This window comes from Podarcis erhardii (assembly GCF_964252035.2).
Source record: "Podarcis erhardii genome assembly, chromosome: 18".
NCBI lineage: Eukaryota > Metazoa > Chordata > Lepidosauria > Squamata > Lacertidae > Podarcis > Podarcis erhardii.
Window position 1 is genome coordinate 9,950,142 of NC_138516.1, and position 17,822 is coordinate 9,967,963.

The following is a 17,822-nucleotide window of genomic DNA, read 5'->3' on the forward strand; positions in this document are numbered from 1 at the left end:
AGTGAGCACTCAGGGCTGATTTCCTTCAGAATGGAGAGGTTGGATCTTCTTGCAGTCCATGGGACTCTCCAGAGTCTCCTCCAGCACCAGAATTCAAAAGCATCCATTCTTCGGCGATCAGCCTTCTTTATGGTCCAGCTCTCACTTCCATACATCACGACTGGGATGATAATGATATATATAAAATTTAGATAATGATATATATTAAATTAAAAATTCAAATGGGTTTATTTGGGGCCAGGTGGGGGGGGGGAAGAGAATTGCTTTGGGAATTCTCTGAGCTCACCAGAATTTGGGAGGAACAGAATCTGGCACAGAGTCCAACTCTGGAATGGTAAAGAGATGGAACGGGCGGAACTGGTCATTCCTACAGGTCGTGTAATGTGGGTTGCGTGAAGGAGAGAGTCAAACAATTGCGGGAGGAGAGTGGGTGTGATATAGGTGTGTGGTTTTTCTTGGAGACAGGAGAGGGAGAGGGATTTGCAAAAAAAAAACAAAACAAAAAAAAACAGGTGCAGAGAGATATGCTATAAGGTAAAGGGTAAAGGGACCCCTGACCGTTAGGTCCTGTCATGTCCGACTCTGGGGTTGCGGTGCTCATCTCGCTTTACTGGCCGAGGGAGCCGGTGTACAGCTTCCGGGTCATGTAGCCAGCAGGACTAAGCTGCTTCTGGGAAACCAGAGCAGCGCACGGAAATGCCATTTACCTTCCCACTGCAGTAAAGGTAAAGGTACCCCTGCCCGTATGGGCCAGTCGTGTCCGACTCTAGGGTTGCGCGCTCATCTTGCTCTAGAGGCCGTGAGCCGTCGCCGTCCGAAGACACTTCCGGGTCACGTAGCCAGCGTGACAAAGCTGTAGTTGGCGAGCCAGCATCAGCGCAGCACATGGAAACGCCATTTACCTTCCCACTATAAAGCGGTACCTATTTATCTACTTGCACTTAAGAGTGCTTTCGAACTGCTAGGTGGGCAGGAGCTGGGACTGAACGATGGGAGCTCACCCCGCCGCGGGGATTTGAACCACCGACCATACGATCGGCAAGTCCTAGGCGCTGAGGTTTTACCCACAGCACCACCCGCGTCCCTTCCCACCGCAGTAGTACCTATTTATCTACTTGCACTTTGTCGTGCTTTCGAACTGCTAGGTTGACAGGAGCAGGGACCGAGCAACGGGATCTCACCCCGTCATTGCGGGGATTCGAACCACCGGCCTTCTGATCAGCAAGCCCTAGGCTCTGTGGTTTAGCCCACAGCGCCACCCGCGTCCTGTAGAGATATGCTAGATCTGATTAAATACAGGTAGGCAGATTTGATTAGGTGGAGGCAGATCAGATTAGATAGATATGGGTGAATTTAGGTAGGTTCAGAGAGATCAAGTTCGATGCAAAGATTAGGTCCAGTCGTGACCGACTCTGGGGTTGCGGTGTTCATCTCGCTTTATTGGCCAAGGGAGCAGGCGTACAGCTTCCGGGTCATGTGGCCAGCAGGACTAAGCCGCTTCTGGCGAACCAGAGCAGCGCACGGAAACGCCGTTTAAGTTCCCGCCGGAGTGGTACCTATTTATCTACTTGCACTCTGACATGCTTTTGAACTGCTAGGTTGGCAGGAGCAGGGATTGGTTGAGATAGGTGCAAATTAGGTTAGATCATCTACACAACCGTTTATTCCATTTCCCCGACTTTCTCTGCCTTTCACACAATGCAAGAAGCCCTTCCAGAAATCTAGCAGGATCTACCGGAAGAGATGGAATTTGGGGTGAGGTTACCAGATTTTTTTCCAATGAATCCACTGACACTTTTCAACTGAGCATCCTTCAAGGCACCCCAGGACGCCACAGAAAATGGGTTTAATTCCATTTCGAAGAGGTCTGCTCACTGCACCATTGCTTGGCAGAACATTGGGATAGAAATGTTTTAAAATAAAAAACCCCTACCAAAATGTTCTTATTCCTCTCTTGCTGTTACTGTGAAAGCTCCTTTATTCCCTTCTGCTAGATTCTGCCTCTTAAAGCCTTCACATTTAACGGAACTATTTTTAATCTCCTCGTTTTCACTTCCAGATGGCATGTGGCTGCCGACATGCCCACACACACACACACACACACACACACACACACACACACTTTCTCTTTGTACTTAGAAGTAATTTCACGAAGCCCCACAAAAATGTGGTTGGCATCTCTCTCTCTGGAAGCTCAGATTGCAAAAAATCTGCCATACCTGGGTCTCAAGATCCTTCTGTTTCCCAAAAACAGTCGACTGGAGAAGCCCAGCCGTCAACAGAGGCTGGTCCATTCAGGCCAGTTAAAGGACCATTCCACCAACCTGAGCTGGCAAATCTGGATAGCTCAGTTGGTTAGAGCGTGGTACTGATAACGCCAAGGTTGCAGGTTCGGTCCCCTGTATGGGACGACTGCAAATTCTTGCGTTGTAGAGGGTTGGACTAGAGGACCCTCGCTGTCCCTTTCAACTCTATGATGCTAAGCGGACTGTCTGGCCAGAGTGGTGCATGCTCTGGTTATCTCCCGCTTGGACTACCGCAATGCGTTCTCCATGGGGCTACCTTTGAAGGTGACCCGGAAACCGCAACTAATCCAGAATGCGGCAGCCAGACTGGGGACTGGGAGCGGCCGCTGAGACCACATAACACTGGTCCTGAAAGACCTACATTGGCTCCCAGGACGTTTCCGAGCACAATTCAAAGTGTTGGTGCTGATCTTGAAAGCCCTAAATGGCCTCAGCCCAGTATAAGTGAAGGAGCTTCTCCAACCCCATTGTTCAGCCCGGGCACAGGGGTCCAGCTCTGAGGGCCTTCGGGCAATCCACTCCCTGCGAGAAGAGAGGTTGTGCAGGGAGCCAGGCAGAGGTTGCACAGCCTAGGAGTCATTTTGGACTCACAGCTGTCCATGGAGGCGCAGGTCAATTCTGTGTCCAGGGCGGCTGTCTCCCAGCTCCATCTGGTATGCAGGATGAGACCCTCCCTACCCGCAGACTGTCTGGCCAGAGTGGTGCATGCTCTGGTTATCCCCCTCTTGGACTACTGCCATGCGCTCTCTGTGGGGCTGCCTTTGAAGGTGACCCAGAAACTACAACTAATCCAGAATGCGGCAGCTAGACTGGGGACTGGGAGTGGCCGCCAAGACCACATAACACCGGTCCTGAAAGACCTACATTGGCTCCCAGCACGTTTCCGAGCACAATTCAAAGTGTTGGTGCTGACCTTGAAAGCCCTAAATGGCCCAGTATAGCTGAAGGAGCGCCTCCACCCCCATCATTCAGCCCGCACACTGATGTCCAGAACTGAGGGCCTTCTGGCGGTTCCCAATAGAATATAAAATAATTTAAAGCTTGAACAGGCTGTATGTGTTTAACCCCCCGAAACCTTTCCTGGTCTTTTCATGCCAGGCCAGCTATTATTTTCAGCAACTCGCCCACTCTGCTTAACAATGGCTGGGTACATTTCAAAGCCAAAATCACCTGGCAGGGAAACGTTAGATCCATTTTAAGCTCGGAACAAATTGTCATGTGAAACATCCACCTATTGAAACGAGGAACAGAAGGAATGGGCCAGCTTGGTGTTTCTGATCTAAGCTTAATGGTTGCGGCACCAATATATCTGACAGGGAGCGGTGCCTTCAGGGATCAATGGGCACCCCAGTTTCTCCCCCCTAATTCTGAACTCTTGCCCGCTGCCAGAGGGAACGACGCATGGGGAATAAGTCTCCGTCGTTTCATTTGAAAGATTTCTAAAATTGTACATCAGGGGTACATTTAATCCAGCAAAAGGCTGTGTTGGAGTGTCCGCCTTTGCACACAGAATGCCCTGGGTTCAAGTCTTGGCACCCCCGGATAAGGCTAGGAAATGCTTTGCTCTGAGAACACTGGCAATAGGCAACACTGAACAAAATGGACGAGTTCCGAGGGCCTTCTGGCAGTTCTCTCCCTGCGAGAAGTGAGGTTACAGGGAACCAGGCAGAGGGCCTTCTCGGTGGTGGCGCCCTCCCTGTGGAACGCCCTCCCGTCAGATGTCAAGGAAATAAACAACTGACTTTTAGAAGACATCTGAAGGCAACCCTGTTTAGGGAAGTTTTTAAATGTTTGATGTTTTAATGTATTTTTAATATTTTGTTGCAACTTGAAGCCATGGGTTCAAGTCCTACCCTTCGGAGCAGGAGAAAACAAACTTGCTCCCTCTTCAATGTGATATTTGAAAATGCCTCTCCTTTCTCCTCTTTTCCAGGCTAAACATACACAGATCCTTCAACCGTTCCTCATCAGGCTTGGTTTCTAGACCCTTGACCATGGATAGGCAAACTAAGGCCTGGGGGCCGGATCTGGCCCAATCGCCTTCTCAATCTGCCCCGCGGACGGTCTGGGAACCAGCGTGTTTTTTACATAAGTAGAATGCGTGCTTTTATTTAAAATGCATCTCTGGGTTATTTGTGGGGCATAGGAATTTGTTCATTTATTTTCAAAATATAGTCCGGCCCCCCACAAGGTCGGGGGACAGTGGACCGGCTCCCTGCTGAAAAAGTTTGCTGAATCCTGCCCTTGACCATCTTGGTCACCCTTCTGGACCAACCTTCAAGCTTGCCAACGTTCAACAGTGAAACAGACTTGTTTGGGAGACGGCTGGCTTTCCGTCCTTGGTGGTTTTGAAGCAGAGATTTGGTGGCCATCTGTCAGAGATTCCCCAGCTGCGATTCCTGCCTTGCAAAGGGGGGGTTGGACTAGATGACCCTCATGGATCCCTTCGGGGGTTCGATGAATCTACGGCTTCTTCCCCTGCCAATTCTAGAGGCTGGAGCTGCTTTCGCTCCTCCCTCAGACCTTTTCTTTCCCCAAAAACGAACCACACCTTTTCCATTTGTGTCGTTTGAGGTGGGAGACAATGCTGAGATGCTGGATTTCAGCTGCATTCCTCTGCATCCTGAGGAGTGGGGGCGATGCCCTAATTTTAAAAAATGCAGGAGGCAGCTGCAAAGGAGAGTTCTATTTATTTCCCCCCCACTTTCACCACGCATCACAAATCCTTGCAAGCTTGTGCACCGTCAGCCGGGCCTTACAATTAACAGCTCTCGACAACGTCTGATTTCTAAGCGGTGTCAGTTTTAGGCTCGGTGCCAGAAATAGCAGATTTGTTTCGGAGGCAGGGGAAGGAAGAGAGCTTACACCCCAATCCAACACCCTCCTCTTGGGAGACCGACACCCAGCGTACGGGCACTGATAATCCAGATGTTACGGGAAAATTCTGGGCATGGGTTTACTCCACTGTCCAGCTCGTCGGGTTTGCCACTCTCCTGACCAGCAAAAGAAGGAATCTCCAGCCAAGTGAAGAAGCAAATCAGAGGTCAGTAGACCTTTGTTGTTGCAACAAGGTTCAAACACACATGAACAGGGCTGGATTTAGGTTTGATGAGGCCCTCGGATACTGAAGGTAATGAGGCCCTTCTATGTCCAGCTGTCCTTTGTCAACAACAAATCGTCACTGGTTTTTTTGTGCTGAATATATGCTATATGGTAATTGATGGACCTCATAGGTATCTCAAGCCATTTGCACACATTGCCATGCAACCAGTCCATGCAGAATGTTAAGTTGTTTAGTCGTGTCTGACTCTTGGTGACCCCATAGACCAGAGCACGCCAGGCACTCCTGTCTTCCACTGCCTCCCGCAGTTTGGTCAAATTCATATTAGGCGATGATCAAGGGCCTGGCAGCCAAGCCTGATGAGGAACGCTTGAAGGAGCTGGGTATGTTTAGGCTGGAAAAACGACTGAGAGGAGATAGGAGAGCCATCTTCCAATATCTTAAGAGCTATCGCATGGAAGTAAAAAGCAGAGACATCACCTTGCCAACAAAGGTCTGTATAGTCAAAGCTATGGTTTTCCCAGTAGTGATGTATGGAAGTGAGAGCTGGACCATCAAGAAGGCTGATCGGCGAAGAATGGATGCTTTTGAATTCTGGTGCTGGAGGAGACTCTTGAGAGTCCCATGGACTGCAAGAAGATCCAACCTCTCCATTCTGAAGGAAACCAGCCCTGAGTGCTCACTGGAAGGACAGATCCTGAAGCTGAGGCTCCAAGACTTTGGCCACCTCATGAGAAGAGAAGACTCCCAAGAGAAGACCCTGATGTTGGGAAAGATGGAGGGCACAAGAAGGGGACAACAGAGGGCGAGATGGTGGGACAGTGTTCTCGAAGCTACCAGCATGAGTTTGACCAAACTGTGGGAGGCAGTGGAAGACAGGAGTTCCTGGCGTGCTCTGGTCTATGGGGTCACAAAGGGTTGGACACAACTAAACAACGAATCCTATGGAAGATGGAGCAAGCTTGTTTTCTCCTGGAGGGTAGGACTCGAACCCATGAGAGCAGATTGTTGAGATTTTTGGAGTGGGGATTCTGTCCCAAAAAGGCAAAGAGGGATACTCAAACACACAGTTCCTGGTTCTATTGGAAACAACTCAGATATTTTGAGGGAACTGGGTGTGCTTAGCCTGCAAAAGCGGAGACGCGATGGTCATTCTCCAACATCTGAATGGCCGTCTCATGGAAGATGGAGGAAGATTGTTTTCTGCTTCTCCACCAATTGGGGACTGTTGAAACAGCCGCAACTGACTACATCACCACCGCTGCCAAATCTCTAGAAGGAGCCTTCCGTAAGGACATTCATTCATAAACAGTTCCCAGAAAGCACATGTCTCCAGAATGGCTGACAAGCCTGGCTCCATCGGACACCTCTGATTTATAGATTTGTGCCAATGACTATCATTAACCTTTTTTTCCCTTTCTTTTTTTGCAGACTCAGTCCTCACCAGCTTCTACAAACCCTCAAGCAATGAGATTTCTGGGAGGACGTCCCCTTAGGAATCCTGCCTGGGTGTTTAGACGACCTGCTTTTAAGCCGATTTTGTTTTTGTTTGAACCTTTTAAAGGATTGCTGTTCCTTTCCCCATAATCTTATCGATTCATCCTTTCCATAGAACAGTGCTGAGGATTTTCTTTACACCCAAGCCGTGTACAAATCTGACGAAATAATAATAATAGCAATAATTTTTTATTTATACCCCGCCCTCCCCAGCCAAGACCGGGCTCAGGGCGGCTAACAACCAATAATAGAAACAAGTTGATTAAAATACAATTTAAAAAGATTAAAATCCAACATTAAAACATTAGGATGCAGTCTCTGTAAGTAGTAAAAGCATCAAATTCCCACGGTTTACCTTTCCACCAAACCACACACACACACACACACACACACACACACACACACACCCTGCCCCGTATTCGTTTAACCCGGAATGCCAACTGCTTGAAACCGCAGAAGGGGACAGGTCAAATAACATCTCTCCCCACCAGAACACCCCTTTATTAAGCCAATCCATGAGGGCTAGAATCCTGATCTACCTTTTGGAAGGAGAACAGCAGCTGAGCAGCAGAGTACCTGCTTGCCCCAGGTCCCTGATCCGTCTCCTGTTTAGGGCTCTGCTGACAAGCTCCGGCCTGAAACCCAAGCATGTTGACATGGCTGGATGGCCTAGTGGTCTGACATGGTTTAAAGGAGCTGCCTAGGACTGGTCAGCGGTTCGAATCCCCGTGATGGGGTGAGCTCCCGTTGCTCGGTCCCTGCTCCTGCCAACCTAGCGGTTTGAAAGCACGTCAAAGTGCAAGTAGATAAATAGGTACCACTCCGGCGGGAAGGCAAACGGCGTTTCCGTGCGCTGCTCTGGTTCGCCAGAAGCGGCTTAGTCCTGCTGGCCACATGACCCGGAAGCTGGACGCCGGCTCCTTCGGCCAGTAAAGCGAGATGAGTGCCGCAACCCCAGAGTCGGCCACGACTGGACCCAATCGTCAGGGGTCCCTTTACCTTTACCTTACTAGGACTGCTATGTTGTGGGGAGAGGGGCTGAAGCCTCTGTTCTCCCACTCCAGAAGGCACTTTGCAGCCAGGGGCATAACTAGCTGTTCCGGCAAGCGGAGAGCGGGGTGATGTGCGCACGGGGCGCTGCAAGGGGCCGCCACGGCAATCCGCCTAGGGAGGTGGTGCGGCGAGCTGGCCACAGTTTGCCTGGCGGGCACAAGCCCTCCGCTGCTATTTTGGGGTTCGCAGGGCCTTGAACCACCGCATCACTCCCAGGAGAGGCATGTAGCTTAGGTGTGCTGCAGGCCAGGCCCCATGATAATAATAATAATTAAAAATTATTTAAACCCCACCCTATCCATGCAAAGCCGGGCTCAGAGCGGCTAACAATAAAAGTAACACAGCATTCTAAAATCAATTCATTCTAAAATCAATTTAAAATCAAATTAATGGCAACCATTGGGCTAGAGTTCTATGAGGATTAGAGAATGAGGGGGGTCAGACTGTGCCTTGGCCAAAGGCCTGGTGGAACAGCTCTGACTTGCAGGCCCTGCGGAAAGATGTCAAGTCCTGCAGGGCCCTGGTCTCTTGGGACAGAGCGTTCCACCAGATTGGGGCCACAGCTGAAAAGGCCCTGGCTCTGGTTAAGGCCAGCCTAACCTCCCTGTGGCCCGTGAGACGTACCAGGAGAGGCAGTCCCGTAGGTACGAGGGTCCTAGGCCGCATCGGGCTTTAAAGGTTTAAACCAGCATCTTAAACCTGATCCCGTACCCCATCGGGAGCTAGTGCAGCTGGTATTTGTTGTCGTTTAGTCGTGTCCTCCTCTTCGTGACCACATGAACCAGAGCATGCCAGGCCCTCCTGTCTTCCACTGCCTCCCGCAGTTTGGTCAAACTCATGCTGGTAGCTTCGAGAACACTGTCCCACCATCTCGTCCTCCGTCGTCCCCTTCTCCTTGTGCCCTCCATCTTTCCCAACATCAGGGTCTTTTCCAGGGAGTCTTCTCTTCTCCTGAGGTGGCCAAAGTACTGGAGCCTCAGCTTCAGGATCTGTCCTTCCAGGGAGCACTCAGGGCTGATTTCCTTCAGAATGGAGAGGTTGGATCTTCTTGCAGTCCATGGGACTCTCAAGAGTCTCCTCCAGCACCAGAATTCAAAAGCATCCATTCTTCGGCGATCAGCCTTCTTGATGGTCCAGCTCTCACTTCCATACATCACTACTGGGAAAACCAGAGCTTGAACTATACGGACCTTTGTTGGCAAGGAGATGTCTCTGCTTTTTAAGATGCTTTTTAAAGCTGGTATAGCACCGGGTGAATGTGATCCCATGGCGAGGACCCCGTAAGTGATAAGTGCTGACCCCCTCAGGGATGACACCTGGGGCTGACTGCACCCCCCTCCTTCCCACACCCCAGTTTGCAGCCTGCAACCCAATCGGACGTCTCTGCCCCCTACTGGTTCCTCTCCTTGCCAGTTTCCCCAAGCAGACTGGCACTGGTAGCTGCGCTCGTGGTTTCGGCAGCCAAACCCCAAAAAGAGGCCCGTTGCGTTTTTTGTGAATGAAGGCATTGTAGCCAAGCACTTTGGGCAGGGCAAGAGAGCCTTTTACAGGGCCCGGGTGATCTAATAGCATATCAACAGACGAGCGGGGAATTCTTTTTATTTTTTAATTGATACAGTAAGAAAAGAAAAAAGAAAACACAAATACCAAGTTACACACAGGAGTAACAATAGGCACAAAATTTTCTTAATAAGACATAAATTGGTCATAACACTAAAGACCCAACCTCATGTCTATTCCATTTTTCGATTTCATATAACACACTTATCATAATTAAACTTTTTCTTAATATATCTTCTTATATCTGCCTTGCAACTATTACTGAAGTTCCCCGAATGCTGCAACCGAGTTTAAACTACTATATTTATATTCTAAATATTCTTTGAAAACCTCCGATTTTGAAACAAATCGCTGTTTTTGATTTTCCCCCCTTTATTTTTTCCTGATAAACCATCTAATTCTGCATATTCCATCAGCTTTTGAATCCAATCTTGTATAGAGGGAATTTCATTACTCTTCTAGAATTCTTCCTTCTTTTAAATGAGCTGCAACTTAAAATACACTCACACACCACATCCTATGATAGTATTTCCTATAGAGCTACAAAGCTTTCAGCTACAAAGCTTTGCAGGCCCTCCAAGTGCCCCCGTTTCCCAGGATTTTACAGAAACCGTCCCGGTTCCTGATTTGAACCCTCTTTTCCTTAAGGACGTCCCTATTTTCATTAGGGAAATGTTGGAGGGTATGGAGTTATCCAACCCCGCCCCCCAGAGCCGTCCGAAGACAGCCCTGTATAGGCAACTTTTAAAATGTTTAATATTAATAATAATTTTTTTATACCCTGCCCATCTGGCTGGGCTTCCCCAGCCACTCTGGGTGGCTTTCAACAAATTAAAATACAGTAATGCATCAAACATTAAAAGCTTCCCTAAACAGGGTTGCCTTCAGATGTCGTCTAATGTTTTGTTATTACATATATGAATCTATTGGAGGGGCTGGGACGACCCAGGCAGATGAATTGGGGGTGTAAATAGTAAAATTATTGTGGAATAGAATAATAATGTGAGAAGCGAGGTTACAGGGAACCAAGCAGAGGGCCTTCTTGGTGGTGGCGCCCGCCCTGTGCAACGCCCTCCCATCAGATGTCAAGGAAATAAACATCTACCTGACTTTTAGAAAACATCTGAAGGCAGCCCTGTTTGGGGAAGTTTTTAATATTTATTATTTTTAACACTTGATTGGAAGCCACCCAGAGTGGCTGGGGAAACTCAGCCAGATGGGCGGGGTATAAATAATAAATTATTATTATTAAGGGAAGTTTTTAATGTTTGATGTTTTATTGTGCTTTTAATATTCTATTGGGAGCCGCCCAGAGTGGCTGGGGAAACTCAGCCAGATGGGCGGGGTATAAATAATAAATTATTATTATTATTATTATTAAGGGAAGTTTTTAATGTTTGATGTTTTATTGTGCTTTTAATATTCTGTTGGGAGCCGCCCAGAGTGGCTGGGGAAACCCAGCCAGAAAGGCGGGGGGGGTGTATAAATAATATATTTTTATTATTATTATTATTATTATTATTATTATTATTATTATTATTATTAATGTGGGAACCAATGGGAGAATGGAAAGGGGTCGGGGGAGACCTCCACACACACCCCTAAGGGTCATCTATTCCAATTCTCTGCAATGCAGGAATATGCAGCTGTCTCGTTCAGGGAATCGAACCTGCAACTTTGGCTTTTATCAGCACCACGCTCTAACCAACAGAGCTGCTCCGTTGCTGGGAGATATAGTTTAACAACCACTGGGGAGGGGGTGGCAGATGTTCCCCATCCGTGTTTCACAGAACTTTAAAAAAAAACAAACCCAAAAACCAGATTAAGAACAAGAACTTCTCAATATAGATACAGGATCGCAGGACGCTTGCTGTGTCCATCTAGCTCCGTATTTCCAACACTGACTCCCAGCAGCTCACTAGCACTGACTGGCGGCAGATCCACAGCCTTTCCGACTCAGCGAAGACCCGCCAACGCCAGCCAGTTTCAGAGTAGACCCATTCATACGTATGGGTCTTCCTTACTCCTATCCATTTCAGCGGGCCTACTCTGAACACAAGCTAGTTAGGAGCTCCCCAGTGGATCTGATCCACAACAGCCAGGATCGGACGCAGCCCCTTTGGCTGTACAGAAATATATTTTAAAAACCTTGCTAGGTGTAGGCATGCACAGATATAATACGGTAGTTTTTAAAATCATTTTTAACCGCACTGCCTTTTACGCGCGCAAGGGAGAAAAGGGAAAACGTTGAAAATTAGCGATGGGGTGCAAGCGACCGACCCCGGATCTCCGATATTTCCATTTAAATGGTAATAACGGGAACGTGTGGGATAGGTGCGAAATTCACACCTTTCCCCACGCCAGCAGGGGGAGGATTAATTCGGCGCCTCAATTATCAGAGGGCGGGGGGGAACCATCTGGAGGGATGAAATGGAAGGAAAATGAGATAATTTGCCCTGATTCTTCTTCAGCTAAGCTTTTCTCGTAAAACCGAAGCGAGGAGATTGTCCGAGTCGGAGGAGCGCATCTCTCAGCCACACACAGAGAAATGTACCACACCCTCGGCTCCGCCACACACCTCCCATTCATGAAAAATGCCTGCCTTTTAAATATGCCCCAGAGACGAGGTTCCCCTCTTCCACCGACACACCGAGGAGCGTCCGTAACCGCAAAACGCTTCGCTATATATCCCTCCACACAAGAGAAATATCCCTGGATACAACAGCAGAATAGCAGAATACGCACCGCACCACACCAGAAAAATACATCTTCCCCCCCCACCCAAAAAAACCCCCCGCCTTCGTTTTCGCAGAGGCACGAGAATCGTAATTTCTAATCCGGATCACACCGACATTGAAACCCATATATGAAATAATTATTTGGAGAGATAAAATGGGAATAGACTCTCGATTTGGGGTTTTCTTTTAAATACACCTTACCTCCAACACAAAGCAAAGACATGGTCCTTTCTTAATTTCTCTCTCTCGAAAATTTTTTTATCCCTTCCCTTCGGCGAGGCTGGCTTTTCAGATTTGGCTCTCAGCTCGGACCTGGGTTGGGAGAGGCTGCGCGTTGTCGTCGCCTTCTGGGAAATTGCATACTTCTGGAATTGTTCCACGTTCCTTGGGTTCCTCTAGCAGCCAGCCATTTTATTTCAGCACCAAGGCCTTTGGACAGCTCCTGACGTCAGGGTGATGAAAGAGCGAAAGAGGGGGGGGGGGAGAGAGAGAGGAAGACCAAAAAAAAGAAAGGAGGCGGATTTATAAAGGACCACCTGATCTGGGCTGAGATTTCACATCTTAAAGGCACCCGTTATAAGAGGCCGCAGTTATGCTGCTGAAATGCCTCTACGTTAACCAGGCAGATCTCCACACGCTTTTGAAATTTTGTCACTCAGTTACGTAAGGAGGAAGCCTTGTGTTTGGGCGAGGCCGAAGGAGACCCACTTTCGCCCGCTACAGCGGTCAAGCAGGTGTCCCAAAGGGAAGATGAGTGAAACCGGTTTCTGATTCTTGTCCTGAAAGGACAAAGGGCTTTCAGGAACCAAAGACCCATCTGGCCATAGAATCAGAGTCTGAAGGTTCATCTGGTGCAACTTCTTGCAATGCTCAGACCTACAACCTTGGCGTTATCGGTGCTCTAACCAGATGAGCTCCAGCACCCTCTTATCCTGGACAAGAGATATGGGGAAACCTGGTGGTTTTGAACCTAGCAGTTTGAAAGCACACCAGCGCAAGTAGATAAATAGGTACCACTGCAGCAGGAAGGTAAATGGTGTTTCCATGCACTCTGGTTTCCATCGTGCGCCAGAAGCAGTTCAGTCCTGCTGGCCACATGACCCGGGAAGCTGTCTGTGGACAAACGCCGGCTCCCTCGGCCCGAAAGCGAGATGAGCACCGCAACCCCATAGTCGCCTTTGGCTGGACTTAACAGTCCAGAGGTCCTTTTACCTGTTTACCTTTTACCTGTTTACCACCCTGTGACCCTAATTTGGGGGACTTGCATCAGCTCACATGCCCTCAAGTTACCCACCTCCCTCCCCTGCCCAGAATCCAACCATCTCAGCAGGCTGGGTTACGGGTATCAAAAACTCTCTTCGACCTATGGCAGGGTAGTAAAGGCATACACAATTTCCAAGCACAATTCAAAGTGTTGGTGCTGACCTTTAAAGCCCTAAATGGCCCAGTATACCTGAAGGAGCATCTCCACCCCCATCATCCAGCCCGGACACCGAAGTCCAGCTCCGAGGGCCTTCTGGCGGTTCCCTCCCTGCGAGAAGTGAGGTTATGGGGAACCAGGCAGAGGGCCTTCTCGGTGGTGGCGCCTGCCCTGTGAAACGCCCTCCCATCAGATGTCAAGGAAATAAATTATCTGACTTTCTCCGCTATGCTTAGCAGCTGGTCCCTTACCTCTCTTGTCCTGATCTTGGTACTGTGGTCCATGCGGCGGTGACCTCCAGGCTTGATTATTGTAACTCGCTCTACGTGGGGCTGCCCTTGGAACTGTTGGAGAGCCAGTGTGGTGTAGTGGTTAAGAGCGGTGGACTCGTAATCTGGTGAACCGGGTTTGCGTCCCCGCTCCTCCACATGCAGCTGCTGGGTGACCTTGGGCCAGTCACACTTCTCTGAAGTCTCTCAGCCCCACTCACCTCCCAGAGTGTTTGTTGTGGGGGAGGAAGGGAAAGGAGAATGTGAGCCGCTTTGAGACTCCTTAAAGGGAGTGAAAGGCGGGATATCAAATCCAAACTACTCCTCTTCTTCTTCTTCTTCTTCTTTCCAGATCTGGAGACATTATGAACACCAGTGGACAAATAATAATAATAATTCATTATTTATACCCCGCCCATCTGGCCGGGCTTCCCCAGCCACTCTGGGCGGCTTCCAACAAAATATCGAAATACAGTAATGCATCAAACATTAAAAGCTTCGCTAAACAGGGCTGCCTTCAGATGTCTTCTAAAAGTCTGGTAGTAGCTGTTCTCTTTGACATCTGGTGGGAGGGCGTTCCACAGGGCGGGTGCCACCACCAAGAAGGCCCTCTGCATGCTTCCCTGTAACCTGGCTTCTCGCGTAAGGTTAACAGATAGCAGCAGGCATACAAAGCACAAATTATAGCATACCAGACAGAAGTCACACACAACCTCCCCTTCAGCTGTCTGGAGCTCTAGGTAGAGCAGTGAGAGACCCCAGCCAACAGTCTCACAGCAACTGGTACCTCAACCTGTGAATAAGCTCTCTGAGCCCCTTCAACCTACAGCGTTTATAGCCAGCTTTGATTGACTTGATGAGGCCCTAAGCTCCTGAAGGTAATGGGGGCCCTTTATATGTCCAGCTGTCCTTTGTCAACAACAAATTGTTGCTGTTTTTTGTGTTGAATATATACTATATGGTAATTGATGGACCTCATAGGTATCTCAAGCCATCTGCACATGTGGCCATGCAACCAGTCCATGCAGAATGCCATTTAGTCATGTCCGACTCTTCGTGACCCTATAGACCAAAGTACGCCAGGCACTCCTGTCTTCCACTGCCTCCCGCAGTTTGGTCAAACTCATATTAGGCAATGATCAAGGGCCTGGAAGCCAAGCCTGATGAGGAACAGTTGAAGGAACTGGGTATGTTTAGGCTGGAAAAATGACAGAGGAGATAGGAGAGCCGTCTTCCAATATCTTAAGGGCTATCCCATGGAAGTAAAAAGCAGAGACGTCACCTTGCCAACAAAGGTCTGTATAGTTAAAGCTCTGGTTTTCCCAGTAGTGATGTATGGAAGTGAGAGCTGGACCATCAAGAAGGCTGATCGCCGAAGAATTGATGCTTTTGAATTCTGGTGCTGGAGGAGACTCTTGAGAGTCCCATGGACTGCAAGAAGATCAAACCTCTCCATTCGGAAGGAAATCAGCCCTGAGTGCTCACTGGAAGGACGGATCCTCTTTGAGCCCCTTCAACCTACAGCTTTTATAGCCAACTTTGATTGACTTGATAGACTGCACCTGATTAGCAGGCATCACTCATTATCAGCCCAGGACACCAGGTGTGACCCAACAGGAATGCGGAGCAGCTGAGAGTCTCCAACCCAATTCACTGCACCTGGGCATTCTCCCCACTAGCCAATCAGCACTTAGAACACAGGAAACTCCTGACACAGGTGTGTGGGAAACAAGTTATGCCAGCATAAATCTGCAAACTTTAAACCGGGGATGTAAAGGGAAAGAGATATGTCATGGGTAGGGAAACGAAGGCCTGGGGACCGGATCCGGCCCAATCGCCTTCTCAGTCCGGCCCGCGGATGCTTCAAGAATCAGCCTGTTTTTATGTGAGTAGAATGTGTGCTTTTATTTCAAATGCATCTCTGGGTTATTTGTGGGGCATAGGAATTCGTTCATTCCCCCCCTCCTTCTGAAATATAGCCTGGCCCCCACAAGGTCTGAGGGACAGTGGACCAGCCCCCTGCTGAAAAAGTTTGCTGACCCTGATCTAAGTCCTCTAAGTTACAATGGTCTTCTGCCTAATGATGCCTAATGATCGTCTTCCAAGGCAACTCCTCTATTCCGAACTTAAAAATGGAAAGCGTAATGCTGGTGGTCAACAAAAGAGGTTTGAAGACTCTCTCAAGGCAAATCTAAAAAAATGCAGTATAAACACTGGCGACTGGGAAACACTGGCCTGTGAGCGCTCCAGTTGGAGAACAGCCTTGAACAAAGGTGTCGTGGGCTTTGGAGACACTCAAACTCAGGACAAAAGGGAGAAACGCTCTAAGAGGAAGGAACGCTTGGCAAACCCTCACCGGGATCTACTCCTGCCTAGAAACTTATGTCCCCACTGTGGAAGGACGTGGGGATCCAGAATTGGCCTCCACAGTCACTTATGGACTCACTTTTAAAACCGTGTTTATGGAAGACAATCTTACTCAGCTACAAGGGATCGCCGAAGAAGAAGAAGAAGAAGAAGAAGAAGAAGAAGAAGAAGAAAGAGGAGGAGGAGGAGGAAGAGGGAGGAGGAAGAGGAAGAGGAAGAGGAGGAGGAGGGGGGGAAGAAGAAGAGGAGAAAGAAGGGGAAGAAGAAGAGGAAGAAGAGGAAGAAGAGGAAGGGGAAGAAGGGGAAGAAGAAGAAGAGGAGGAAGAAGGGGAAGAAGAAGAGGAGGAGGAAGAAGGGGAAGAAGAAGAAGAGGAGGAGGAAGAAGGGGAAGAAGAAGAAGAGGAGGAAGAAGAAGAGGAAGAAGGGGAAGAAGAAGAAGAGGAGGAGGAAGAAGAAGAGGAGGAAGACAACGTTCTCCCACCCCCACCCACCCACCCCCCGCCTTGAAAGAGGTGCGGATGTGCTTCTTCTACTCCAGATTTCCCAAGGCGTCTCTGAACACCCGGGACAATTGTTGCCAGGTTGGCTGAAGATTGAAGGGTCCGTGTAGTTATCTGCAATTACAACGGGCAGGAAAATAACACAGTGTGGCTGGGAGAAGGGGGGGGAGTCTCCGCCTCCCACCTCGTGCGAAGGGTACAGGGGGCGGGTTAGGATCCAGAGGGCACCCAAAGAGCTCTGCCACGGCCAGTGTCAGATTCATGTATAAGCTAAAGAAGCTATAGCTTTGAGTATCCTCTGCCTTTTGGGGACAGAATCTCCACTCCAAAAAGTTCAACAATCTCCTCTCATGGGTTCGAGTCCAACCCTCCAGGAGAAAACAAGCTTGCTCCATCTTCCATGGGATTTGTCGTTTGGTCGCGTCCGACTCTTCATGACCCCCTGGACCAGAGCATGCCAGGCCCTCCTGTCTTCCACTGCCTCCCGCAGTTTGGTCAAACTCATGCTGGTTGCTTCGAGAACACTGTCCCACCATCTCGTCCTCTGTCGTCTCCTTCTCCTTGTGCCCTCCATCTCTCCCAACATCAAGGTCTTTTCCAGGGAGTCTTCTCTTCTCATGAGGTGGCCAAAGTCTTGGAGCCTCAGCTTCACGATCTGTCCTTCCAGTGAGAATTCAGGGCTGATTTCCTTCAGAATGGAGAGGTTTGATCTTCATGCAGTCCATGGGACTGGTAGCTTCGAGAACACTGTCCCACCAGGAAGGAAAGGGGGATGGAGGCCAGGGCTACCTGCGGGACCCCTGACCATCATTCAATGCACCCCAGGGTGCCACAAGACACTGGTTGAAAACCACTACTTTAACAGATCAAGATCCCCACCCCTCTGCCAGCGAAGGCCAACCAAAAGCTTGCAGATCCTTCTGTCTGCCCGCTGCAGCCCTTTTTCCAGAACACACCTACCTTCCCCCTCCACAACCAGGCACCATCTCCTTACCCTGTTATTCATTCAAATATAAACAGGGAGGGAGGGAGAGGGTGGGGGGGAGCGAAG

General features: G+C 49.1%; 1 protein-coding gene across 1 annotated transcript in view; it reads right to left on the reverse strand.

The window, feature by feature from the left end:
- The window catches only part of LOC309332829 (protein unc-13 homolog A), a 121,362-nt gene extending 108,688 nt beyond the window's left edge, over positions 1-12,674 (reverse strand). The window contains exon 1 of the mRNA XM_081846047.1: positions 12,417-12,674. Within this exon, the coding sequence (XP_081702173.1) occupies positions 12,417-12,438 (22 nt within the window). The 5' untranslated portion in view covers positions 12,439-12,674. The remainder of the gene's footprint in view (positions 1-12,416) is intronic.
- Positions 12,675-17,822: the final 5,148 nt, after the last annotated feature.